This window comes from Lemur catta, chromosome 2 (genome assembly GCF_020740605.2).
Source record: "Lemur catta isolate mLemCat1 chromosome 2, mLemCat1.pri, whole genome shotgun sequence".
Taxonomy (NCBI): Eukaryota; Metazoa; Chordata; class Mammalia; order Primates; family Lemuridae; genus Lemur; species Lemur catta.
The window spans coordinates 103,538,860-103,566,057 of NC_059129.1; the positions used below are offsets into that span (position 1 = coordinate 103,538,860).

Consider the following 27,198-nt stretch of genomic DNA (forward strand, 5'->3'; position numbering starts at 1 on the left):
GCCCAATTTATGCAACCATTTCCCAACTGTTGGACATTTGGGTTTGTTCTCTGTGATGACTTATCATCTACTGATTAACTCTTACAACAAATGCTTGAGTTTCAAAAACTGTGGTAAGCATTAACTTTATAATGGTGAGCAAAAAGAAACACATTACAAGCATTTCTGGAGGTTACAATCTATTGGGAAAAAACAGACATTAATCTCCAACATACATAAAATTACAACTATATCAAGTGCTATGAAGGAGAGTTCATGGTGCTTTGAGAGTCTATGATAGGGAAGGCTTCCCTAAAGGAAAGATAAATTGGAATTTAGGTGACAGAAAAGGAAAAACATTCTAGGCAGAGGGAACAGCAGGTACAAAGCCCTCATTGTGGGAGGGAGCATGGCAAGAATAAGGGACTGAAATAAGGCCAATATGGCTGGAACACAAAGAGCAAGGCAAGAAGAACATGGCTCAAGCCATGACTGGACAGAAAGGTAGGGGGGCCAGACTATGCCAAGACCTTGTAAGACAGGTAGATGCCACCACATAAGATATGGAGTTTTATCCGTATTCTAAATGCAACAGAAAACTACTGAAGCATATCAAGTAGTAGGGTAATGTAATCAGGTTTGCATTTTGAAAAGATCCCTCTGATTACTATGTAGAAAACAGATTCGAAGGGGACAGAATGGACTGGGATAAACCAAGATTAGGAGGCTAGTGTAGTAATCTGTCCAAAAATGCTAGTAGCTTACACTAGGGTGGTAATGGATTATGAAAAGAAGTAGATGGATTCAAAAGATAATTAGATTTACCAAAAGATTTATCTTCATAGATTAAAATCCCTAAAACTAGAATTACTGGGTCAAAAAAGAACATTACAAGGACTCTGATATACATTGCCAAGCTGCCCTGCAGAGAGCAGTTTTCATCATTTGTCATTACCTTGTATCTGTTCCTCTATCAGAATTTTCAAGTTCTTTAAAAATTCCTTTAAAATGACTTAACACATACTTCCTTCATGAAGCCTTCCCTGACTCCCCCGTTTGCCTGGTCGTTGAACGTGTCCTCCTCTAAGTCCCTGGTATATCTTACACACATTTCTATAGTCTAATCATACTCTGACTTATGTTTATATGCCTATCATCTCTACTACACTGTAAGCTTCTGTAAGGTAAAGTTGTTCTTAAAGAAGGCACTTAAAAAATAACTTGACATACATAGCAGTTGTCATTAAGTGTCTGATGAATGAACTGAATCACATCTTACCAGATTCCACTGTGCCCACAGATTTAAGAGGGCTCCTACTTAAGCCTCTAATTAACTGATTATGATTTTAATCAAATATAATACAAAAAGCTAATAAAATTTGTTACTCCAGGCTTCAAATACCTTCTAAATAAAGTGACCAATTTTGTCTGTGATGAGTCAATAAATCTCTGAGGTGCTCCTGAAAATCTCTAATAATTAAATAGGTGTTATGTGAGCTTAAAGTATTTTTAAATGGCTTACTAAAAAATAGGTTATGAACTGGACTTTTATTAGAGAAATTTTTGTAAACTGAGTTGTTGACAAATGCTACAGTTTCCAAAATTATATTCATTTCAAATTTATGTGATAATCCACCAATTTACCAAAAAAAAAAAAAAGTGAGGTTACTCTGGTAGTTTCTTGTAGTTAACTTTATAATATAAAGAATAGAAATATGTATTTATAATTTGAATAAGCATCCATATATACTTACATAGCATTTCAGAATTATGAATTTCTTATGTTGAAAGACTTGATTTCATGTTTAACAGTTAGCATCTGTAACAGTCTACCAAAATATTCACCGAGCTGCAAGAAGACTTAAAAGGGGAACATGGCAGAGTTTCTTACAGTAATCTGAAAGACAAGCAGCTCCCTCTATAGTCAGTCCGGCCTACTTTGTTTAATTACTTGTTTGGTGGACACCTCACATTCTTCTATTTACTTCTACTCTGCATCTCAGCAGGGAAGCTCTTTGAAAGGATAATTCTGTGTAACCTGGTGCTGAGGAAACTGCGAGAGCTGTCTAAACTCAGCATGAAGTGAGTTACATCAAGCAACAAAGCAAGACTTGAGATGTGGAAACTGGACAGCTTCCCAAGTTCACTTGAGTGAGATTCCTTACCATGAAGCCTCAGGATTGTACATCAAGAGAATTTTCTGACTGGTCACACCTATACTCAAATTTAAGTGAAAAAGCATTGTCCTATACTTTATTCATAACCTTGCTTTCCTCCATTAAAACAAGTGGCCAAAATGTTGATATGAAAGGAAAAATTAACCATTTCTCCTACAAATGATATTGCTCAATTCATATTTATGTCAAAACAATGTTCGAGACATTTTAAAAATGAGTTAAAAGCAGAAGAGGTTTTGTTTTTTGTAAAAAAATAATTCCATCACTCAGATGAAGAAAATTTAAGTAATTCTCTCAGAATCAATATCCTCAGTCAGCAAGGGATTAAATCAGTCAGGACTTAACATTCAAATTTGAATATTTCACTTTCTTAATGTCTTTTCAAATTTCACCAAATCAAGATATGTGCATTTTTAAACTCCAAACACTTTATTTTTTAAATTTCTCAAGATATGTCCTCAAAACACATCAAAAGTCAACTGGACTGTTTTCTAAAGCAGAAAAATACTTTCATACAATAATAGAAAAACTGAACTAGTAAAAATGTATTAGGCCAATCAGCTCAGAATTTATAATCCTGAAATGGCAACTTGGTTTGAGAAAAAATTGTGTTTAGTTGCTGTTTTTCAAGATCTCACTAGAAAGCAAACTCAGTTTAAAAACATCTTTTCTCCAAACCAAGAAGAAGAATTAAGGACTTCCAAAATTAACTGCTACACATGAAATAAGTATATTTATGGCACTTTAAGTAGCATAGGTTTATTACAAATTTTCATTAACTTATTTTACTTATTAGCAAAGATATAAACATAGTTTGTTCTTTTAAATAAATCCATCTTCATTCAAAATTCTAGCATTCAGACTTTTACTAAGCCAGACTGGCCTCTCTTTTATATTAATAATTTTCAAGTTTTATTTTCCTGGATGGTCTGGACTAGTTTTCTTTGGGGAGAGAACTCAAAAGCAGATAATTCTGTAGTTTTTGTTTACATTTAATTAATACTAATTCACTGGGAATTTCTGACATGGTAAAAATGCTGGCTTGATTTATAAAAGCTGTAAACTCTAAACATATGCCAATGACTTCAAATTTTTTCTATTAAAACAAAAATTTTTGTTTGAAACTGTGAACTATACAGCAAAGTTAGTTTGATAATCCTTAACAATTTGAAATTTAAGGTCCTCTATATCAAGTTTTACATCTTTCAATGTATGTACAAAAAAGTCTTACTTTTTTTATTTACACTATACATTTCAAGGTGCATGCCAAAAAAAACAGATTTTATAAGGAAGGGGATGGTAATCTATTGTAAGATGTCCAGGAGGAAAGAAATAAATATTTCTTATCGTGAAATAGTTAATGTGTCTTTTTTTAAATATTCAGAAACACAAAAGTATACCATATGATATTCTTTGTTTTAAGGGATATTATCTCACATAGTAAAACTGCTGTTAGCTCATAGTGAAATTCATTTATTTCCACTAACAAAACTTTCCTATAAAACAGAGCCTGAAAATCACTCAGAGATACTACATATTTAATGACTCGTGTGGAGGAGGAAAAAACTATGTGTAGAAAGTAACTGAAACCATACAAGCTGTAATACACACAAATGCCACAGTATATCCTATTAGCATGTCACTTTATCATTCAGAAATCTGGCTCAACAGAGCTATATCGACTTCACTATCTTATCCTTCCTCAGCATCCAAAGTGAAAACAAACAGAATATTACACTGAAATTCCAATTAGAAACAAAGACAGCAACACTGCATTTAAAAGGGCAGAAAACCTATCCTTCAGAACACTTTATTGCTTCTCTTTCCAGCCTCCAAACTTTCAAGTCCTACAATTTAAACACACTGTTAACAGCACTCAAATTCCCTATCTTTCAAGGTTCATATCATCAAAATCTTTTTCACTACTTTAAAAAGGAATACGCTACCAAATCTCACGCCACTGACATTTTTAACAAAGAGAATTCACATTAAAAGATAACTGCTTGTAATGAGTACTTGTGTTTGGGAAAGTGCTATTATCTTGGTAGTCCACAGAATCTGACTGTAGTAATAAGATGAATGGTTATGAGGGCAAGGAGCATCAACTGGGAAATGCTAGATAAAATCCCATAGGGCAATACATAGCTAGAGGTAACAGCATCCTTTTCTAGGAGGCAGCTCCATTATTTCATGTAAGCAGTTCAAAGCATGTAGAAAAGCAAAACAATTTTTAAAACGTCGTGTCAATCTGGCCTCTATCTTATTTATATTATCGTAAATCCCCAGGAGTTTTTGAGAACGTAGCTTCTGTCACTGCTTTCTCTCCACCCCACCCCTTCTTCAACATAGTTTTTTTTTTTAATATACCTGTATTTAAAACACAATCCTACAACCCAGCCTAGGGGCATTTTAAAATGTCGGTATTGCTGAGTTTGGCTGTGATTCCTAATAAATTCTCCCTATCAAGTATGATCTTTTTCGTTGGGCAACATAAACACGCACGCATGGATGCACATTTCCCTGAAAGCATTGCACCTGAGGATGCTGCCCAGTCCCCAGACGCTGAGGCATTAAACTCTAAGGAGTCACGACCTGCACTCACAGCAGAGCCACATGGTCACTTCAATGAGAAAGATTATCTGGCCCCAGGCGCCACTCTCTTCAGCCCACTGCATCTCCGGAAGGGGCAGAGGAGAGCTAGGGTGAGAAGCGGCGACGGAGAGCGACTGACAACAGAGCTGACACTTCCCCTCTCCTCTTAAAGCCATTTCCAGAAAGAGGCAATTGGGAGACCAAAGAGGTGTGCCGGGTTCCAGCAGCGACCGGCCTCAGCGCGCGGCCCTACCAACCCGTCCACGGATGGACATGGCGCGGCCGCCCGGCCCGCCCTGCCGGGCCAGAGCGGTGCCCGCGGCGCTCGCTCCCCCTGCTCGCGACCCGTGTGCGCCGCAGCTCCCAGCCACCGCTCGCACTGTAAACACTCGGCGCTCGCCGCCTCCCGCCCGCGGGGGGGGGGGGGCGCGGCGCTCGCGCGGACCCACATTTTTGCGCCTCTTGTCACGCACGAGAGGAAAGGCGAGCAGGGCGGAGGGGAGGGAAGACGCGGCAGCGATCCACGGAGACGGCCGGCGCCGGCGGCGTGCGCGCGTGTGCGCGGCGGGGAGGGCGGCCCGGGCGCCCCGCCGGCTCCCGCTCCCGCTCCCGCCCGCGCCCGCTTACCTGCCGGGGTTGCTCCGAAGACTCGCACCACCGGCACCTTCTTGACAGGGGCCTGGGTGAGGGGGGATTGGCAGATATCCAGCCCCTGCAGCGGGCTGGCCATGTAGTAGTCGGCAGTCACTATCCTCACTGAAAACATGTTCGCCGCCGCCGCCACTGCCTCCCCTTCACTGGCGACCTGGCAGCGGCAGCGGCAGTAGCAGCGGCGGCCCCACGGCGACGGCGGCGCCCCCTCCCCTCACACACAGACTCCGTGAGCAGCGGCGGCGGGCGGGGCGGGGTAGGCGCTACTGCCGCCTCCTCCTCAGGAGCACCCGGCGAAGGGCAGCAGGAGAGAAGCCCTCGCGCTTTCGTCGGTGCTGGTGCTGCCGCCACTGCCGCCGCCGCCGGGAATCACACGGGCTCCTCGGTCCCAGGCTGCAGCTCTTGTTGCCATGATGATGATGTCACGGACGCAACCACTGGGGGAGGGGAGGGGTGTGTGTGGGGCGAAGGGAGGGCTGTGAGTACTTGGGGGGAGGGATACGGCGGGGAAGGGAGAGAGCGGGCGAGCGCGCGGGCGGGACACCTCAGGCGGGGGCCGAGGTGTTTTCTCCCCCGCCCCTGGGCACGCAGCGAGGGAGGAGGCTGGCGGAAAGCAGGGCCCGCGCCGCGCGCGAAGGATCGATGACTCGGCCGCTGGGCACGGCCACCTGGGTGAGGGGCAGTGGAGGGGGCGGCGGAGCACCGATATCATGGATGGGCTCAGAAGGACTAGCGGAAGGGGGGGCTTCGGTGTTCGGGGCCGCTTTGGCGGCTAAGCGAACTGGCCGGAGCTGCGGTGCTCGCGCTTGCCTCGGCGACCGCCATTTCACATCCTGCAAAGGAGGCGGGGGCAGCGCGGAGAAGGTTTTTCACAAGGTAAGAAAATTCGCCTGCGGGAGGAGGGAGGGAAGGCGCAGATCCCGTGCCGCCGCGGCCTCACGGGAGGGCGGGCGGCGGAACGGGCGGGGCCGAGCGCGGATGCAGCCGGCCCTTCTCAGGTAGCGCGGCGGCTCCGCGCGTGGCCCGGGGGCGGGGCGGAGGGCGGGGGCGCGCGCGGGCGGGCTTCGGCCTATAAAAGGGCCGCCCCGACGTTTTTCTCCCCCCTCCTGAACGTGCCGCGCAAGCTTCCGCGCACCCTCCCTTGCACTACCGCAGTGTCTACGCTGGGCCACTTAATGAGATTTATTCACGCACGGGTCTTTTCAGCTTTGCCAGGGGTTGGCAGAGCCAGTGCACAGGGATTTCCCACCACCGTGTTTTTCTCCCGCCTCTTCCTTCCCTCTCGCCCCAATATACCCTTCCTTGGTTTCCTCCTTGGCCCCAGGCTGCGTCCCGGGCACGTGCAAGTACATGTAAGGACTTGTCTGCTCCCAGTGACCTCCCTCTTCTCCCCTCCTCCCCCAGAGGAATGTAAGATTAAGAGCCTCTCAGAAAAATTTAGCCAAAGAAAAAGGCCCGTGAAAGTCACCGCGTTAGACACGGACTCCCAGTGTTATTCGCTAACACGTTGTGCAAGGGTTTTACTACCCAAAGGCATAAAAGCAAAAGGGTGTGGGAAGGAGCATTAGACAAAACAACTTTATTCAAAAAGCTAGAGGGTTCGTTGAAGCGGTGCAGTTAGGGATTTTTTTTTTTTAAAGGGTCGATAACAGATGCGGCTGGGTTGGCGGTTAAATTGGAACCCGTGGTTTTTTTGTTTGACTTAGTCACTGATATTGGGCGTGACCTTGGACAAATTATTTGGTTTCTTTGGGCTTCAGTTTCTTCATCTGTAAAACGAGAGGGTTTCTCTTAAAAATTAATTCTTGTGGGTTTCTTCCCAACAAAAAATTAAAGCTACAGGAGGCAGAAACCGTGGGTTCAAGTTCGAAATTTGCCACTGAATTGGGACTCTTGGCAGTCATTTGCAACCTATCCAAAGTAGAGATTATTCTTTCATGCTTATGTATTATACAGGTGCATTTTAATAGTTACTAGGTGCCATATATTTGAAGCGTGAGAGCTCCTTGTTTGGAACCATTGTGGATCTTCAAATTGGGAAATCAAAAGTCCCAGAGGGACAGGTCACTGGAAAGAAGCTGTGTATAAATTCCCTAACATGTAAATGCTAGTAAGAACTTAGGCTCCAAGGGATTTGAGACTGATTACCACAGTAAATGAGCCTGCAGTTTTTAACCTCAGAGCATGATTATAAACATATAGATGGCAAGATTTCTAATATATAGGATATTACCTGATAATATTTTAAAGATGCAAAATCTCTTAAATTGATTTGAAGTTTTAGAAGGCTCTTGAAGTGATTCAAAAATATAACTACCATGCTAAAATGATTTTTGGTAAAATAAATATTTTGTATAAGCCGAATGTCAGATGCACAATACCGGTGATTCTCATAGTGTTCTATGATAACCTAGGGTGTTCTTTAAATTTTAATATTTGGCTCTTACTGAATTACATTTTGGGGGATGGGGCTTGGAAGTCTGTATTGCTAGCAACCCTACCTGCCACTCCCATGATTCTTAAAAAATATAAAATTGAGAATCCTTGTACTGTATTATAATCAAGTATATCTGGGATATTTAATTTATACTATATCAAACTGGAAAATGGTAAAAGCCTCAAATGAACAGATTGGCTTTTCTACAAGACGGTTTCTTTCCCTTTACGTCTTGAATCAACATTATTTAAGAAAAGGCAGTTGCAACAATTCAAATCCTTCTATAATTCCAAGAAAGAATTTTCATTCCTGAAGAAAACATTTGCAGCATGAAATTTAAAATGTTGTGTTCATTGCATGTAATTTAGTTTAAGCTGATGCTCAAATTGAAAACCTGACAATAGTCCCCTAAATAACCACTATCAAATGTGTTTTATAAATAATATTCTTCCTGAAGTAAAAAAGAGTTCTGGAATTTTGAGTCAAAGAATGAGAATTTTAACCCATCATTTACTGGCTGAGTTCGGACAGATCACTTTCATTTTTTGGAGTTTATTTCATCATCTATGAAATGGATAGTAATTCCTGTTGTAACTTATAAGGATGTTATAAGGTTCAAGTGAGATAATGTATGTGAAAATATCATAGAAAATTTCCACATCCAGAAATCTAACTCATCTTGAAAAAATAAAATCACTTGGAATTGCCTTACCTACATACAATATGAGAAATGCAAAAATTGAACTCTGTACTTAATATCCTTAAAGCATCTTTTTTTGTTTGAGTGGCTACTTTTTGCCAGGTGACTTGAGATATGGTGAGAAACAAAACAGATACGGTCCCTATTGTTATGAGGTTTATAGTTTAACATCATAAAAATGTATTTTAATCATATCAATTAACATTACATCATCTCTTCTAGTTCACTGACGTATACTCATCATGTCATGCCTTTAGTAAAAGCCTGCCTAGCCTTCTATACCAATACTGTTCAACATCTAACATCTAACTGTTAGCAATTTATAATCTAGAGCAAAAGGCAATGGCTACCATAGTTTTGTGGTGGATACTATTAGATGGTTTATTCAGTACTCATCCATACCCTTTGTATCTTGCTTTTCTGTACTTTAGAAGCTAGAAAATCAAAAAGATTTCCCAGACTCCCTTGCAGCTAGAGTACTGGCATGAGATCAGTAGTGTGATCAGTAAATGTTTGACAATGGCTAGAGAAGGGGGGAAACCCTGATTTGTAGCATTAGGCAATTTTCTTTTTTCTCTTCTTCTTCTTCTTTTTTTTTTTTTTAGAGACCAGGTCTCACTGTTGCCCAGGCTGGCCTCGAACTCCTGGGCTCAAGGGATCCTCCCACGTCAGCCTCCCAAGTAGCTGGGACTACAGCCTTGGGCCACCATGCCCAGTTTTCATGATGCAGATATGTTAAGCCACCAGAGTGACTTCATTGAATGTGGAATTGGAAAGAATGCTAATAACCAGGACCTGGCTTCAGCATATGACCTGGTTTTCAGCAATCAGATGCACCCACTCAAGACATGGACATGACAGTGAGCAACATGTTGCTTCACCTGCACTCAGAGAGATGGGATCTTGTGGCAAACACCATGGTGGAGGTATCTGGTTATTTGGGTAGCTAGGAAGGAATTCTGGCATCCATTTCTGGAGTTGTAGGTGCTGGCTGGCAGGTGGTGCTAGGATGGTTTTCTGCTAGAATAGCCCTGTGATATGGGTTGGGTATTCTTCCTGGTTTGGTTTTTCCTGCATGTTGTTTCTAGCTATGTTCATTCAAGCCTGGTTTTCTGGCCCTCTGAGAGATTTGTGAGCTAAATAGTATCCTTTAATTCCTTTCTGCTTAAACTAGCCCAGTCACAGCCAGGTACATAATTTGTGGGGCCCAGAGCAAAATGAAAATGTCAGGCACCTTGTTCAGAAAGCAGAGGGGAATATGCCATTACCTGTCCTAAAATATAAAGCTTTTTCTTTCCTCTGCCTTGTCTCCCTCCACTTGTCATAATGTTTTTATTTTTATTTTTTTATTTTTTTGAGACAGAGTCTTACTCTGTTGCCCGGACTAGAGTGCCATGGCATCAGCCTAGCTCACAGCAACCTCAAACTCCTGAGCTCAAGCAATCCTTCTGCCTCAGCCTCCCTAGTAGCTGGGACTACAAGCATGTGCCACCATGCCCGGCTAATTTTTTCTATATATATTTTTAGTTGTCCAGCTAATTTCTTTTCTATTTTTAGTAAAGATGGGGTCTCACTCTTGCTCAGGGTGGTCTCGAACTCCTGAGCTCAAATGATCCACCCACCTCGGCCTCCCAGCGTGCTAGGATTACAGGCGTGAGCCACCAAGCCCAGCCGTCATAGTGTTTTTAAATTTGCTTTTTAATGTCATTCTAAGTAAAGAAAAATTTTTTAATTCTTAGGATGAATTTTACCATTCATCTTTATAGTGTGATGCCATTTTAAAATGCAAATATAAGAGCATTTCACTTGTATGTGGAATCACCAAAATTACACAATTCGTATTTCATAGCTTGTATATGCATATGTATTTTGTGCTGTCAGAACAGTGTAAACTCTGCATAAAACTAACTCAACTGTTTTTATTTTCCTTCTTGATATGCGCACATTCTGCCAACATTCTCTATCTTCTGCTTACTGATGAGCAAGGAAGAATGGAAAGGAAAGGGAGCTGTGGATTGCCTTACCTTTCCCTTTGATTCTGTATCATCATTTTCAGGGAATTAACACATGAGTAAGAAAGGATATGATTTGGTCACCTGTGTTTCTTAGGATGCCATTCCCTTCTTTCTGTATCTGAAGCAAGTTCTGGTTTGAATGGAAAGCACAGCCTTTTGGAACTATCAGTGCCTCCACTAACTCAGTCATAGATGTAACATGCTTGTCTTGTACTCACTTTGTTACTGTCTTGAGTTCCTCTAACTCATAGGTCCACCAGAATCCTTTGCTCATGAGGCATCATAAGACCATATACAAATGGGGTGGCAAGGAAGAAAGGAAACATACAGTCTCCTCTGCTTGCATGTATGCTTTATTGTACCACTGAACTTCACTTACAAAACAGACATTTAAACATAAAAGTATTAAGGTTTTCAAGATGGTGACTGCAGACCGTTAAACCAAGCACTGGGCCCAGTGTAATTACACAGGTCATGTACCGGGGAAGTTGACTTGGAGCTCTGAGTTTCTCCAAGACACTTCTGGCATTTTGGGTGAAGCAGTTCTTCATTGTGCAGGTCATTTAACATCCCTGGCCCCTGAGCACTATGTGCCACTGTGACAATCAAAAATGCCCCATACATTTTTAAATGGCCCCAAAGAAGACTTGCTGCTCTCCATTAAACAACTAGAATGGATTCCACTGCTTGCAGTTAAGAACTATGACCACTACAGAGTTAAGTTAGAAAGATTTCAAATTCTCATACCCAGGAGAGCAGAATTATGGTTTTTCCTTTATTGTAAGAAAAATAATATCACCTACATTGGTGACGAAACAAGTATTTGGGATGAAAATTTCACAGTGATTAGAGAGTGGAGAACCCCTGTCTTTGGGGCCACATGTGTCCTTCTTTCTGGCTTCTTGAGTGCAGCCTTTTGACTGAATCCAAATTTTATAGAACAAATCCTTTTAATAAAGAGATTTGTTCCGTGAAGTTTGGATTTGGTTGAGGGGCTGCACTTGGGGATCTGCAGGGCCACATGTGGCCTAGAGGTCACAGGTTCCCCACCCTAGGCAAAAAGAACCATCTTACCTTCATTATCTTCCTGAGTTGGCTGCAGGAGGGGATAAGTCCCCGGGAAAAACTAAGAATGCTGCCATAATAAGTTGCACTGTTCTTATTATATGAGATTTTGAACTTTGTTTCATTGTGTCTCTATTTTTTGTTTAGGTTTAGTTCTTGATTTAAGAATATTAACATTGTAGCATATTACAGCTGAAACAAGATTCCCAAATCATTGTTTCCTTTAAACTATAAACCATGTAGGGATTAAAAACTCTAGCTCTATAGACCTGGGCCTTGCCTTTGCTAACTGTGAACCTCAGTTTCTATGAACCAGTTTTCTCTTCAACAAAATATGGATAATAGTATACTTACCTTAGGTTTTAAGTCATTTCATCAAAAGCCAATTCATTAAAAAAGTAAGTTTACTAAAAATACATTTATTAAATCTATTCAGGATGAATATTCCCTAAAACAAGTATTTGGTAAATGTAGCAAACTGATTCTTTGGCAAATTAGCTTTTAGCAAATTGAACTGCTTTTCATTCCTATTAAGTATATTATAAGGATTAAATGAAGTAGTGCCCAAAAAAAGTGCTTAGCAAAATTTCCAATAAACCCCTCAACATTCAGATTTTAAGTCCTGCCCATTCTGTCTCCTGAATATTCCCCGTTCCTGTCTGCATAATTATTGTCCTTTTGTAGGCCTTCACTACCTTTAGGTGGACTATTGAAATAGTCACTTGATTGGTCTCTTGGCTTATTCCTCACCAATTTTCCACAAAACTGCAAGGGTGATCTGTCTCCAACATTAATTTGAAATCATCGTATATAGTATAAAAACAATTTTTATGGCATACAACTTCATGTTTGGCTTAGCTACTTGGCTTCATCTCTTCTCTCCTTTTCCATTTATCTTCTGGCACCACTGACATACTTCTAGTTCCTTAAACATGCCATTCTTTTTGCAAAACCATCAAATCTCTATGCATTCACCTTTCTAACTGGAATACTTTCCCCCTTCTTGTCCCCTGGCAAAATTCTTATTTATCTTTTATGTTTTAGCTCGAATGCCACTTCCTTTTAAAGGTTTCCTTAATTTCCTCAAGCAAATTAGGTGTTATTTCTAGGCTTCCTCTGCTCTTTGTAATGCTTCTATTATAATGTTTATGTTATTATAGTTGGTTGGTTGTCATTCTAATAGACTGTTATCTCCTTGAAGGGAGACTGTCTTTTCATCTTTTATATACTTGCTCCAAGGATAGTGCCTAGAATATAAGTCATCAACATTTGTTGAATTAAAAAATTTAAAAATCTATTTACAACCCTCTCTACTGCCTTCCAACCACACCTCGATTTTATAGATCAGTAAGCTGAGGCCCAAGTAAATGAAGCTATTTAGTGAGAACCCATGCTTCCTAACTATTACTTTTACTCCTATGCTGTAGAGCAGTTGTTCCCCAACCTTTCTGGCACCAGGAACCGGTTTCATGGAAGACAATTTTTCCATGGGGGTCAGGATGAAGGCAGAGTTCAGGTGGTGACCTGTTTTCCTAACAGATCATGGACCAGTACTGGGCCACTGCCCAGGGGTTGGGGAGCACAGCTGTAAAGAATCTTCTGAATAGCATCTCTATATTAATACAAGTCATTTCTATCGTAGGAAACAGACTATCTTGTTAGTGTTTGCCCATTCATCTCTCTTTTTTTTTTTTTTGAGACAGAGTCTCGCTATGTTGCCCGGGCTAGAGTGCCATGGCGTCAGCCTAGCGCACAGCAACCTCAAACTCCTGGGCTAAGCAATCCTTCTGCCTCAGCCTCCTGAGTAGCTGGGACTACAGGCATGTGCCACCATGCCCGGCTAATTTTTTTCTGTGTATATTTTTAGCTGTCCAAATCATTTCTTTCTATTTTTAGTAGAGACAGGGTCTCACTCTTGCTCAAGCTGGTCTTGAACTCCTGATCTCGAGCAATCCTCCCAGAGTGTTAGGATTACAGGCGTGAGCCACCGCGCTCGGCCTCCATTCATCTCTTATCTAGGGAATAGCTAGAAGGGCATAATGATTTCATAAGATTAACAATATTGTCTTCCTTATTCAGTCATTTGGCTGCTTCTATTTGTTTTCTGGTAAATTGAGTAAAATTCATACTGAATTATTTTTTGTACTATCCCTTTCTTTTACCCTCACAGAACTCAGTTTTCTTAACTACTGTGGGGTCGAATGTCTGAAGCATTTAGTCCAGTGGGCCTCAACCAGGGCTGATTTTGCTGCCCTAGGGGACATTTGGCAAAATGTCTGGAGACATTTTTGATTATCCCATCTGAGGGTGTGCTTACTGGTATCAAGGTGAGAAGCCAGGGATGTGGCTAAACATCTTACCATGCTAGGACAGCCCCACAACACAACGTGTCAATAGTGCAGATGTTGAAAAACCATGATCTAGCTTAAAGGAAATTTTTACCCAGTCCTTCATCCAGTCTCTTGCCTTTATGAAACCACAATGGAAAAGAAAGATATCTGCTCCCAGAAGGATTTGGAAGCCCTAAGTTATAGCAAACTCTGAAGGCAATTGCTGTCAACTCTCCCCAGTCCCAAAAGGCTTTTTGCAGATCTCCTCAGTTTATCCATAGCACCTGCCAGGGTACAAGGTAGGCACGTAAATATTAATTGCCTAAATGATTAATAAAATATTTTTTGGCCAAAAGAATGGGATTTTATTTCTCTGTGTTTAAACCAAAAGGAGTCATATTAATCATATAGTGAGAGATGAATTTCCTGAATAAAGATCATCTCTCTGGTCTTGTCTTTTTTTTAAATTTTTTTTATTGATACATAATAATTGTACATATTCATGGAGTACATGTTACATCTTGATACAAGCACACAACATACAATGATCAAATCAGGGTAACTGGGACAAGGTTCACCTGAAACATTCATCATTGCTTTATGTTGGGAGCATTTGAAGACTTCTAGCTATTCTGAAATACAATAAACTATTGTCAACTATAGTTGCCCTGTTGTACTACTGAACATCAGAACTTCTTCCTTCTATTAAACAGAATTACCCCTTCACCAACATCTCTTCATTACCCCTTCCCACCACCCTTACCAATCTCTAGTAGCCACCATTCTATTCACAACTTATTAAGATCAATTTTTTTTTTTAGGTCTGTTCTTGTCTTTTTAACCAATTAATCTACTCAGTTACTCAGAGAAGCAAAACTTTTCTAAAATGACTCTCCTACTTCTGTAAATTAGCAGTAATAGTATTAAGGGAGAGACCATTGAGCCTATAAATTAAAGATGATGTTTTGAGGAAGAAAAAATAAAAGAAACTTTCAGAACAGAGTAATATTAGAACTGATGCTTGAGTTTTCCATGACCCTCATTTAAATTACATATCCAAAATTGATATTGGAGTATTTTCAATGGATTACAGATAGGCAGGAAGAGACCAAACACACACAGAATAAGAATAGATTAAGTTTCCAATTTAAATAATTAAGATACAAAATCTCAGAAGCAAGGTGTCTGTTTGGAGCAGCATAGCTCAGGGTAGTTTCCCCTGGCCCCAAAGTCCCCACTGTTATATTCATAACTTAAATCGTATTACAGGAAAACTTTCACTAGTAATCTTTGTTATTAACACTGGACTCTCCTGGATTTTATTTTTATTTTTTTATTTTTATTTTTTTATTTATTTTATTATTTTTTTTTTGAGACAGAGTCTTGCTCTGTTGCCCTGGCTAGAGTGAGTGCCGTGGCATCAGCCTAGCTCACAGCAACCTCAAACTCCTGGGCTTAAGCGATCCTACTGCCTCAGGCTCCTGAGTAGCTGGGACTACAGGCATGTGCCACCATGCCTGGTTAATTTTTTCTATATGTATTTTTAGTTGGCCAGATAATTTGTTTCTATTTTTTAGTAGAGATGGGGTCTCACTCTTGCTCAGGCTGGTCTCGAACTCCTGACCTTGAGCGATCCAGCCGCCTCGGCCTCCCAGAGTGCTAGGATTACAGGCGTGAGCCACTGCTCCCGGCCTGGATTTTGATCCTTATTCTACATCCTCATTCCAGAGGCCAGGAAAGACTATTCTCAGATGTGTAAATATAGATCTATCCTTATATTTCCTTATTTTCTCAATAAAATGTATTTTTCCAATTTTAAAAGTTTTAAATGCGTAGCATAGAAAATATGGAAAACCATAAAGAAAATGTGGAGCATTCAGTCCCACCAAGAGGCAGTCATAGTTAACATTCTAATCCATCTTTTTGTAGAAAATCTTTGTATGAATATATTACATAGTGGAAATAGTGTCCTAGTTTTTCACTTTGTATTATACCAGAAGCATTTCCCATGCAGATTAAAACTCTTCATGTACATTATTTTAATGGATGCAGAATATGCTGTGCTATGGACATAATAGTTTACCTAATCATTTTCTCTCTGTTGGCCAAGAATACAATGGTTCAAATTTTACATTATTGTAAATATCACACTGAGTATTTTTAGGCTGAAAACTTTGCTTCATTTTGGATCCTATCCTTAAATTTTCAAGGAACTTACTTTATGGTTCATTATTTGACAACACCAGTTCCTGGTACATGCCGTGATCCTTCTCTGCAGAAGAGAGAATTGCATGTGATATTCATTCTGCCTGGCTTGCTCTTCCTTTCCCCATTTCTTTTTGTCCAGTTAACTCACTCTTAAGATTTCAGCTCAGAAGTTACTTCCTCAGGGAAGCCTTCCCAAACTCTCTATATTTGATTGTGGTCCTCTCTTACATCTCTAATTGTACTGTGTTCCCTTTTTCAATAGCACTTACCTCTGGTTGTAATAATCCATTTATCTATTATTTGATTAATTTCTGTTTCTTCCCTTGGACTAGAATACTGCAATCATTATCTGGATAAGCAGCAACTATAATGCTATGTTGTAAAGACAGGCCCATTAATGTGATATCATTTGTATCACTGTGACAAGATGGGTTAAAGCTTGAGATTGAAATATAATTAGTCAAAAAAAATTTATGTGCCAGGCAGTATGCTAGGTGCTGAGAATATAGAAGTGAAAATGATGGGCATGATTTCAGCCTTCATGTGGCTTATAGGCTAGCATAGAGGTCAGCAAACTTCTCCTGTAAAGAGACAGATAGTGAATATTTCAGGCTTCTCAGGCCATATTATCTCTCTCACAACTACTCAACTTTGTTGTTGTGATATAAAAGCATGCATAGACAATACATAAAGAAGAGTGTAGCTGGGTTCCAATAAAACTATTTAAAAAAACAGGCAGCGGGAACTGGGTGTGGTAGTTCACGCCTGTAATCTAGCACTTTGGGAGGTGGAGGCAGGAGGATTGCTTGAGGTCAAGGGTTCAAGACCAGCCTGAGCAGGAGCGAGACCCCATCTCTACAAAATATAGAAAAATTAACCAGGTATAGTTGTGCATGCCTATAGTCCAGCTACTTGGGAGGCTGAGACAGGAGGGTCACTGAAGCCCAGGCATTTGAGGTTGCAGTGAGGTGTGATCATTGCACTGCATTCTAGCCCAGGCAACAGAGCAAGACCCTGTTTCAGGGGGAAAAAAAAAAAAAAAAACAGGCAGCAGGCTGAATTTCACCCATGGTCTAGTGGATAAGACAGCCATTAAACAGATCATTGAGATGATGAATACTTCAAAGGAAAAGGACAGGGTGCAATGAAGTCACATCACAGAACTGCCAAATCTGGTATAGGGAGAGGAATAAATGCTTCCCTGAGGAAAATGACTTTAAACAAAATTTGAAGGAGGAGTTATCTGGATAACACTAAGGGCAACAGACTCTGAGAACTAAAGCATGAAAGAGCATGAATAGAAAGAAATTCATTCTTAAGTTTGATGACTGATAGAGGGAGATGAACTTGTGTAAGGATAGTATATAGAGGGAAAATACAGATTGAGAGCATTAGGAATTTTCAGAACCTAATGCTTCCCTAGAGGAAGAGATACCAACAGGAAAGACTAAGAAGGACCCATTACTGATACGTAGCAGTAGCAGGAAGTTTAAGACCTTGCAGACATTCTGGCCTCTTTCATTTGGACTGAACATTTATGTATGTGTAGAATATGTAGGTTGGGAAATATTAGCCTAAAGGTTATGGGACCCTTAGAGAACTAACACACTTTCTGAAAGATAAGATATATATAGAAAGAAGAATAGAGCTAAGGGATGAGCAGGAGTGGTAGTGTAGAGAATGAGGAGGTGATGAGGGAATCAGCAAAGTAACAGAGAGGAACACATTGCTGATATGATAGGTACTCAATAAAATGAATAGAAGGATAGCAATATATAAGATCAAAGAAACCATGGGGGAAAAATTCCAATAACAGATTGGTCAGTAGGTTTGAATACTTAAAAGAGTTGCTGCTTTAGTTATTGCTGGTTTCCTTGGCTGTTTGGGAAAGGATGCAGATGAAACCCAGCCACCTTGATGCCCTAGCACAGGATAAGCCTGACTTCTAATTCCTGTCTCTAGGAAAATGTGATCTGGCTCTTTTCTTTCCTAAAGATTTCAATGAGTAGGAGGAAGGACCTTTCTGTGTTACTATGTGTACTCAAAATATATTATAAAATTGGAATAGGGCCAGGCACAGTGGCTCCTGCCTGTAATCCCAGCATTTTGGGAGGCCAAGGCAGGAGGATTACTTGAGCCCAGGAGTTTAGACCAGTCTGAATAACATAGCAAGACCCCAGTTTTTTTAAAAATTAGCAGAGCATAGTGGCATGCACCTACAGTCAGGAGGCTGAGGCAAGAGGATTGCTTTGAGCCCAGGAGTTTGAGGCTGCAGTGAGCTATCATCGCACCACTGCACTCCAACCTGGGTGACAGAGCATGACCCTGTCTAAAAAAAAAAAATTACAATAGGAGTGAGATTTTTTGTAGCTGAGTTTGATAGATTACAATGACACCAACTCAACTGTTATGTATTCATTCAGTCACCTGTATTAAACATGCATTTTATGACTTAATTTTAAGCTTTTGTGTTATTTTAACTTTGTATTAACTTACTGATATTTATAAAGTTCTATGTTAGATGATGTGGATAATTAAAAAAAAAGTAAGACATGGCTCTGGACTCAAGTATTATGTAATTGACCGATTAAGTTGTAAGTTTCCTGACATTAGGAATCATACTTGACATTTCTTTTTTTCCTTGCACAGTATCAGGCATATAGTTGGTAATGCAGAAATAATTTCCCCCTGCCCTGTGCACTGTGTCATTTGGTGTCCAAATGGTGTCTCTCTCACTTCTGTATGACTTGGACAAAACATGCAACTTTCTCAGGCAGACAATGATATTTTGAAGTCATCAGTAACAGTAATTTTCAGCTTGTTAAAAGTGGAGGTTCTTTATGTAAAGGGGGAAAGCTGTCAGGAAATAGCATGCCACCCTGTTCTTTCAAGATTATAAAAAAATCTTTGTATATGTGTGTTTTTTCACTTAAAAAAAAAAAGAAGAGTAGTGGAAAACTGTACCAGTGGTCTCACCAGATGTTTTCAAATGAGAACTGGAGCAATTCAGTAGTAATTCTTTTTTTTACACATTTATCTTCACAAATTTACAAGAGCAAGAACTGAGATTTTTCTTGCCTGAATTAGCAGGTAATTTCGTTCTCCATTCCTCTTTAGCAGAGAAAGTCTAGCCTTAGGATGAAAATGTGAACCAGAGGTTCTTGGCAAGTCTGAAAAGTGGAACAAAGATTAGTTTTATGAATGAACAGAAGCGTTACTCATTTTTCTTTTGCAGCTGCTTACCTTTGCATTTGTATGAACTGTTTTCAGACTGAAAGCTGATAGAGAAGGAGGAAGAATCTCCATTCTATAACATCTCCCCTATACTAACCATATCCAAAGTCTTTCAAGACTTATTAAAGACTTTGGTACCTGGCTTACAGTCTTCCTCCTTTATCTTAACTCCTGCCCTCATCCTGAGTGAATTCATCACTCAAGTTGACAGCCCATCTAATACTATTGGGAAGGGAAGGTTAGAGCTTGTAATGTATTATTAGTCTCTACTATCTGAACCTCATATCTTCATATATGCTGAAGTATAGTGTGATAAATTCTCCGTTGTATACTCAAAATTAATAGGCTAAATCATTTGATTATCATTATCCTCTGACTCTCTAACTTAGCTTTTTGTGCTTACTTTCCTGTTTTACTTTACAGTTTTGGGTCCAGTTCATCTGATAAGGTACATTTCTAATATTTTTCAAAATCAATATTTGATCAGTCAAAAGGAACATGTCTTTGACATTATGGGATAAAATAATAACTGAAGGAAGAATCATTCCTAAGGATAATTACCCTATTTAGAGAGGATTTTGTAAATCTAAGTAGTCTCTAGTTGTTGTAATTCAGAGTCAGAGGCTTTAGGCCCAGGTTCCTTGAGCCATTTTATTCTTGACTTTCCCAGCTTCCCTCTTCCTTCATTTTTGATCCCAAAGATTTTCTAAAAACACACTGTTGTTTTCCCCTGTAGTAGCAGGGAAAGCAGCACTACTTGGGTGGGGGCAATAGTGATGGTTACTATTTATATGCATCAGTCATTCACTGAATGGCAGTGTAGCATACTGGTTAGGAGTTTAGGCTCTGCAACCCAGTTTCCCTTCATACCTGCCCTATGACTGGGGCAAATTTCTGTGCCTCATTTTTCCCATCTGTAATATATAGATGATAATGGTAGTACCTACCTCACAGTGTTGTTGTGAGAATTGAATTATATATATTAAATGAATTAATACCTTAGACTGGTAAGTACTCAATAACTACAAATTATTATTCATAATTTAGAGCCAGGTTCTCTATTTCCTAAAATATACTTGTTCAACAAGTAAAGAGTAATAATAAAAGGTAGGAATTTTCAGATTCCATTGATTAGACATAAAAAGTAGACTCAGAATTGCAAAGACCCAAGAAATTATTTATACCTTTGGTTCTTAACCAGTAATATACATCATAATCACAGATGAGGTATTGTAAAGATACAGTTACTCAGGCCCTCCCTTCTCACACCTACCAAATCAGAATGTCCCCAGACAATTCCAATGCAGTCTTCCTGTCAAGAATCAAGTCTTTAGATTTTATGATGAAGAAATTGAGACTCAGAGAGTAAATGATTTACCCAAGACCTCATAGGATAAGTGAGATCCAGGTCACCTAGTTCCTTGGTAAGTGATTTTTGTATTCTTTTATGTTGCTTGCCAAATATATTAACTTTTAAAGAAACTAGTATGGGAGTCAGTAATATCAAGAATATAGGCTTCAGAACTGTACTTTATTCAGCATTTAATTTAATTCAAAATAACAAAATTTATTTTACAATTCATGCAGATAACTATTGCACATTTACAAAAGAATTTAAAGTAGTAAATTTTGCTGTGCTTTTTATGTGGACATTAGTCTGCCACAATACTTGCTGCTAATTAGTATAAAAAAATACTATGTGTTGCAGAGAGCTGCTCAACCCACCCTCATAGACTGACAGGCAAACAAATGTTTTATAGGGAAAGGTAGCTAAAGGAATTAAACTCTTTAGAGCTTTCACTAATAAAATATGTACTTCTTATAATTAGGGGTTTTAAAAAATATTTTTAAGCTTTTTTTTAGCCTTTGTAAAATATTCTTAGAACTTTCTAGTCTATGAACAGTTGATATAGAAAAATCAGTGGTTAATAGGTACAGTGTTCTTATTGTAGCTTTACTGATCAGTAGATTAAAAATCTAAAAAATATAGCAAAAAAGTTAAGAGTTTTTATATTTGGTATTGGGTGCTATGGTATTCTCTCTCTTAAAATATGTTTTTCTTTATCCATAAGATAAAGGAATAAAAAAATACATTAGCACTTGTATGTGCCTGCAATCCTAGCATTCTGGGAAGCCAAGCCAGGAGGATCACTTGAGCTCAGGAGTTCAAGACCAGCCTGAGCAAGAGTGAGACCCAGTCTCTACCAAAAATAGAAAAAATTATCCAGGTGTGGTGGTGTATGCCTGTAGTACCAGCTACTTGGGAGGCTGAGGCAAGAGGATTGCCTGAACCCAGGAGTTTGAGGTTGCTGTGAGCTAGGCTGATAACACAGCACTCTAGCCTGGGCAACAGAGTGAGACTCTATCTCAAAAAATAAAAAAAGAACTTGCATGTGAATCTGTGCAAATGTGTGAAACAAATTAAGATGACAGAGCAGAAGTAAGAAAATGGAGCTCAAATGAAATCTACCTCTCAAAGCAGGTTCTATTTAATTTCTCTATATTTGCTATTGTAAATTTTTTATTTTCATGTATGTGTTTCTTTGCTAGAGATGATAAATGGAAATGGGTGCCGACTTAACTTGTAATTCTTAGGCAACTCCATTTTACCAAAGAACCACTCACTTTGGTCAAATCTATGCACAGGCCCTCTAAAATGTCCACGGTTCCAGATCCTCATCAACCTATTATTCAACTGCTATTGCTTTTACTGTGTGTCTGCCTGGTTCCATACCCTTTGCTCTACATTTCATCTCAGGTTTGGTCTTTTGGACCTTTTTGTTTGGTGCTTTTGTTTGGCTTCCTGGTATTTGAATCTCTGCTCAACCCGATCATCTTTGGTTTAGACTCACTCTGCAATTCCAAGCTGCTAGGATTTATACTCCCTGATTCCAGCAGTTCAGAAATTCCTGGCACAGCCACTGGCTGGCTACCTCAAGGGTACTGTCCTCAGATACTAGCTCTGTATTGTAAACATCCATTTATACTTCTGTTCAACAGATTTTACTCATGACCCACTACGTGTAAGGCACTATAGACGTTTCTGGGAGATACAGAAGATTAATTAGCTACAGAAAGCTCCTTAAGGCTCTTAAAGTCTTTTAGGATAAACAACATAAATACATAATGATAATTTAAGATAGTGTGTGGTCAACTATTATGAAGTTATATGTACAAACAGGACAGTAATTAACAAAAGCTTCAAATAGATCCTTAACCAAGAGTTAAGGATCACAGGGTATGATTGTATATTACCAGTAAGAACCTGGAATGGTAGGTCATGGATTTATAATAAAAAGACTGATAAAACTGACATCTTAACTAAACTTTGAAGGTAGGGTAGGGGAGACACCATGGGAGAAAAATGTTCCAAAAAGTGGAACCAACCAAAGCAGAAAAATTAAGTTATGTTAAAGAAACCTTATTTATCCAGACCGGTTGACAGTATAAGTGAGGAGTAGAAGAAAGCTTAGAAAAATTGATTAGAACCATGTAATGGAAAGCTTTGAATACTGAAGAGTTTAGAGCATGTTTTGAGAGTCAGAAGGTTTTTGAGCAGGAAATGATAATTGGCTTGATTTATCAAAGTATAGAGGAAGGATTTGGTGGTAAACGATAAACAGATAAAAGGCAATAAACAAGGACTGCTGACTAGTCAGTTAAAGTAGGGCAGGTCTGGAGATGAAGACTTTATTCATTTCATTAAATATCTGTTATGTGTGAAGCCCTGTGCTGGGTGCTGGGGATACAATGAGGACTAGATCCTTGCCATGAGGGAGTTTTTAGTCTAGTGAGAGACGTTGATATCATAAAGGCTCCTAGAGAGGTCTCTATGCAAAATTTTGATGCTCCACTTCTGACCCTTGCCTAATGACTAGGGGATTAGGCCCTCATTTTACGGTGGGATATATTCTCTAACCTCTAAAACTACTTTTGCATTTTTTGAGTCAGCTGAGACAAAAGTATCTCAACCAATTGTATATAAAGAAAAGCAATTTATTACTTAAAACAAGAAAAGACATGAATATTACACCAGACAAAGCAAAGAAGAAAATGACATGTGTCTTAAAGAGATAAGTGAAGATGATGTGGAGAATGAATTGGAATGTGGAGGTTATGTTAGAGGCAAGAAGACCAGTTAAGAGGCTGTAGTAGTAATCCCCACCTGCTTCATTATGAGGGCCTGAACTAAAACAGTATGAAGGGAAGAGGAGTCCTTGGGGCTACTTCCACCATAATCTTTTCTATTACTCCCCAGGTACAACTAAGGGATGGGTAGGTGACTCTCATTTGGAACTGACTCTTGAACAGAGGGTCTCAAAAACACAAGAAACACTCAGTTTACTTCTTCAGTAATGCTCGTACTGTCAAGTAGTCTCTTTTCTGATTCCTTTTTTATTTGGAGAATGGTTCTGCAGCCTTCATATTAATTCTGTGAGCTACTTGGTAAATTCTTGTTTGGCTTCAGTTAGCCCAAATTGCTTCCTAGGGCTTACAATCAAAAACCCTAACTGACATTGAATGTGATGTTTGAAGCACCTTTGCATAACCAGATGGAAACTACTAGATAGTTGGAAGTGTGGAACTAGAAGAGTGGTTCTCAAAGGGTGGTCACTGATACAGCATCAGCATCACTTGAGAACTTGTTAGAAATGCTAATTCTTGGGGCCTACGCCATACTTATTTACTGAATATAAAACTCTGGGAGTCAGGGCCCCAGCAATCTGTATATTAACAAGGCCTCTGAGTGATTCTGAGGCACATTATAGTTTGAGAACCAACCAAGCTAGAGCTTGAAAGGGAGATTAGGGGTAGAGATAAAAATGTATAAGTCAAATATATGATAGTCTCTGTTGGGAGAATGAATAAACTCCCAGAAGAGTGGAAGAAAGATGAGCCCTTGAAGTAGATGGAGCAATCAAAGAAATAAAGAATAGTGAAGTACAATAAAGGAGGAGAAACTTGACAGTGGTGGTAAGTGATCTACAGTGTCAGGTGTCATGCGGAGGCCAAGGGATGAGGACAGTGCCAAGGCTATAGGACTGACCATTAGGAGGTTTTTGGTGTCAATTAAAAGACAAGTGGTACAGATAACAAGAATAAGTGGCAAGGAAATAAATGCAAAAAATAAAGGATACTTTTTGCACCAGTTTGGAAATACAAAAAAGAAAGTTGGAATAGTAAAGTCAAGATGAGGTTTTTCAGTGTGGGTGTTTGTATTAGCGTTTGCTGTACAATGAACCCTCTAAAACAGTGGCTTAAGACAATAATTATTATTATAGCTCCCATGTTTGAGGATTGGCTGTTCTCAGCTGGGCTTTCCCATACATCTGCAAGCCTACTGGGAGCTTTGCTCTAGGCGGTACTCTTTTTCACTTATCTGTCATCTTCCTCCTGGGACTTTCTGGCTTGCTTGTGCATATCTTTCTCATGGAGATGGAAGAGGACAAACAGAAACACACAAAACCTCTTGAGACCTAGACTCCAAACTGACACTGGCCCTTCTGCTTCATTCTAGTAACTAAACCAGTTTACACAGCCAAGCTCTTATTCATGGAGTGGGGAAATAGAATTCACCTCTTTAGAGAATTGCAAACTGGCATGGCAAAGGGCATAGGTTCATGGGGGTGGGGGGTTAGAATTGGGACACTTAGTTACATAGCAGAGATGACTTGAGCATGCTTGAAAGTAGAAGGGAAGCAATCTGTAGAATGAGAAAGAAAGGAAAGTAAGAAGGAAGGTCAATAACATAGGTCAGAGAATTAACCTTTGAAAAGAAGAAGGACACTTTTGGAAATGGGAAGAGGGAATTTGATTGGATTAGACTTAGCAAATTAAAATAAAGAATGCCCAGTTAAATTTGAATTTCAGGTAAACAATGAATAATTTTTTAGTATTAAGTATGTCTCGTGCAATATTTAGTAGGCTCTCAGTATGCTTGCTATTTTTTTATTATCTTAAATACCATTTAGGTATTTCTATAAATGCAATATTTGAGAAATACTTATGCTAAAATATTCCTTGATTATTATAAATTCAAATTTAACTGGGCATGCTATATTTTATCTGGCAACCCTACTGTGCATTTTAAATAAATCCATGGTAAGGTAATCTACAAAAGGATAAATAGGTGCATTTGTGGATTTAGTCCTGGAAAAAGTTTGGAATAGCTGCTATGGATACTATGAAATGTCAGTGAAAGGATTGCTGAGCGGTAGTAAAGGCCCACTTAAAAACAGGCAGCATGACTTTCCTTGGATTAAATTACTGCTGGGAAGAAGCAATAACAGAGATTGCTGGAAGAGGGGACCGCCTTGATTTGACTTCGGCAGGAGAGGCCTGGTCAGGAGATTTGGGCATAATTGAAATGACTAGGGTCTGGGTGTTCAGTAAAGCAGGTGAAACCAGAAGATGAATTGGGAGGGACTGCGAGTCTGGCAGTCACAGTGAGTCCGAGAGGTGGAAGTTCCCTGAGAAAAGACTCAGAATTTACAATCTTGAAGGAGTACTTCTATATGATAATGAGGTTAAAAATCCAATTTCACATTACAGAACTAGAGCTAAATTAAAAGCAAGAGGCACGATACTTGGTTTTGACTTCTAGTTCTGTGAGCTTTGTCAACAGGAATAATAATGGTTTTTACCTCATAGGGTTATTGTGGGGATTAAGTGAAGTAAGTTAAGTGAAATACCTAGAACAATATTTCTGGTACATGGTATGCCCTCAAATGTTTGCTATTTTTATTATTTTAAATACCACTTAAATACATCTATAATCAATATATATGAGTGCTTAGAGAATATTATTTTAAAGAAAAAATGGCAAGTATACATTTGTATATTTTCCTCCTTAGCTAACAAATGCTGTGTTTGGTAAATACACAGTTATTTACCTGTTGAAGTTGAAGCTCACACAACCTTTACCATTTAAGGTTGTTTTCTTTACTGTTATTATAAGAAAATAATTATCATGCTCAAGTCATATCTGTCTCATTTCCCCCTAGGTGACCATGCTTTGGGATTTTCATAGTTTGAATAATTCCTATGGGCTCTGCCACCCAGCAAGTTAAAGAAGACAAGATTCCTCCCAGGGGGTTGTGGTTCTGGGAATGTGAGCAGCTTGTTTTCATGAGATCCGCACCTTGATATGCCCTCCTGTTAGGAGCGGTGGTGGTGGTGGTGGTGGTGGTGGTGGTGGTGGTGGTGATTATGTTGTTTTTAATTGTTTCTTTTCATTTTACACAGATTTTTATAAGTTATTTGCATATAAAGGTTTTTGAGAAGTGAATATTTTATTGGACATTTTGCTTATATAAAGAAAAATTAAACTATTTTAAAGTAATTACTTGTGTTATATTTTTCTTTTAAAATAAATGAAAGTATTAATTGATATTGTCCAGAAGGAAAATGAAAAACAAGAAAATGGCCTGTGTTCTTAATATTTTAAAATAAGGTAATATTGTTCTCTGTTTGAATGGAACCTTCTAAGGAATAACCTCACTGTCATACACAATCTACTTAAATGCATTCTTTATCTTTAAAAGGAAGCAGAATAGGATCATTGAGTAAATCACTTGTGTTCACAGTCTTGTCTGGTGTAATCATACACTACACAAACACATTATTCTGTAGTCAAGAGGGTAAGGGGACATTTGAAGCAGGACTTGCCCTTGAGGAGACCTTTTTCTGTTTAAAGAATAGAGCAGTGAAAGACCACACAGTAGAAGATAACAGAAAATATCTTCCATGGCTCCCCCCACCTTTATACTTTCTCATTCTCCTTTGTTCTCTAAGGACATCTGTTGTAATG

General features: G+C 39.4%; 1 protein-coding gene and 1 pseudogene across 1 annotated transcript in view; both read right to left on the minus strand.

The window, feature by feature from the left end:
• Positions 1-5,819, minus strand: part of REV3L (REV3 like, DNA directed polymerase zeta catalytic subunit) — a 170,057-nt gene extending 164,238 nt beyond the window's left edge. Inside the window, exon 1 of the mRNA XM_045544191.1 lies at positions 5,376-5,819. Coding sequence (XP_045400147.1) covers positions 5,376-5,514 — 139 coding nt within the window. The 5' untranslated portion in view covers positions 5,515-5,819. The remainder of the gene's footprint in view (positions 1-5,375) is intronic.
• A 125-nt stretch (positions 5,820-5,944) lies between these two features.
• Positions 5,945-19,584, minus strand: LOC123632122 (annotated as a pseudogene).
• Positions 19,585-27,198: the final 7,614 nt, after the last annotated feature.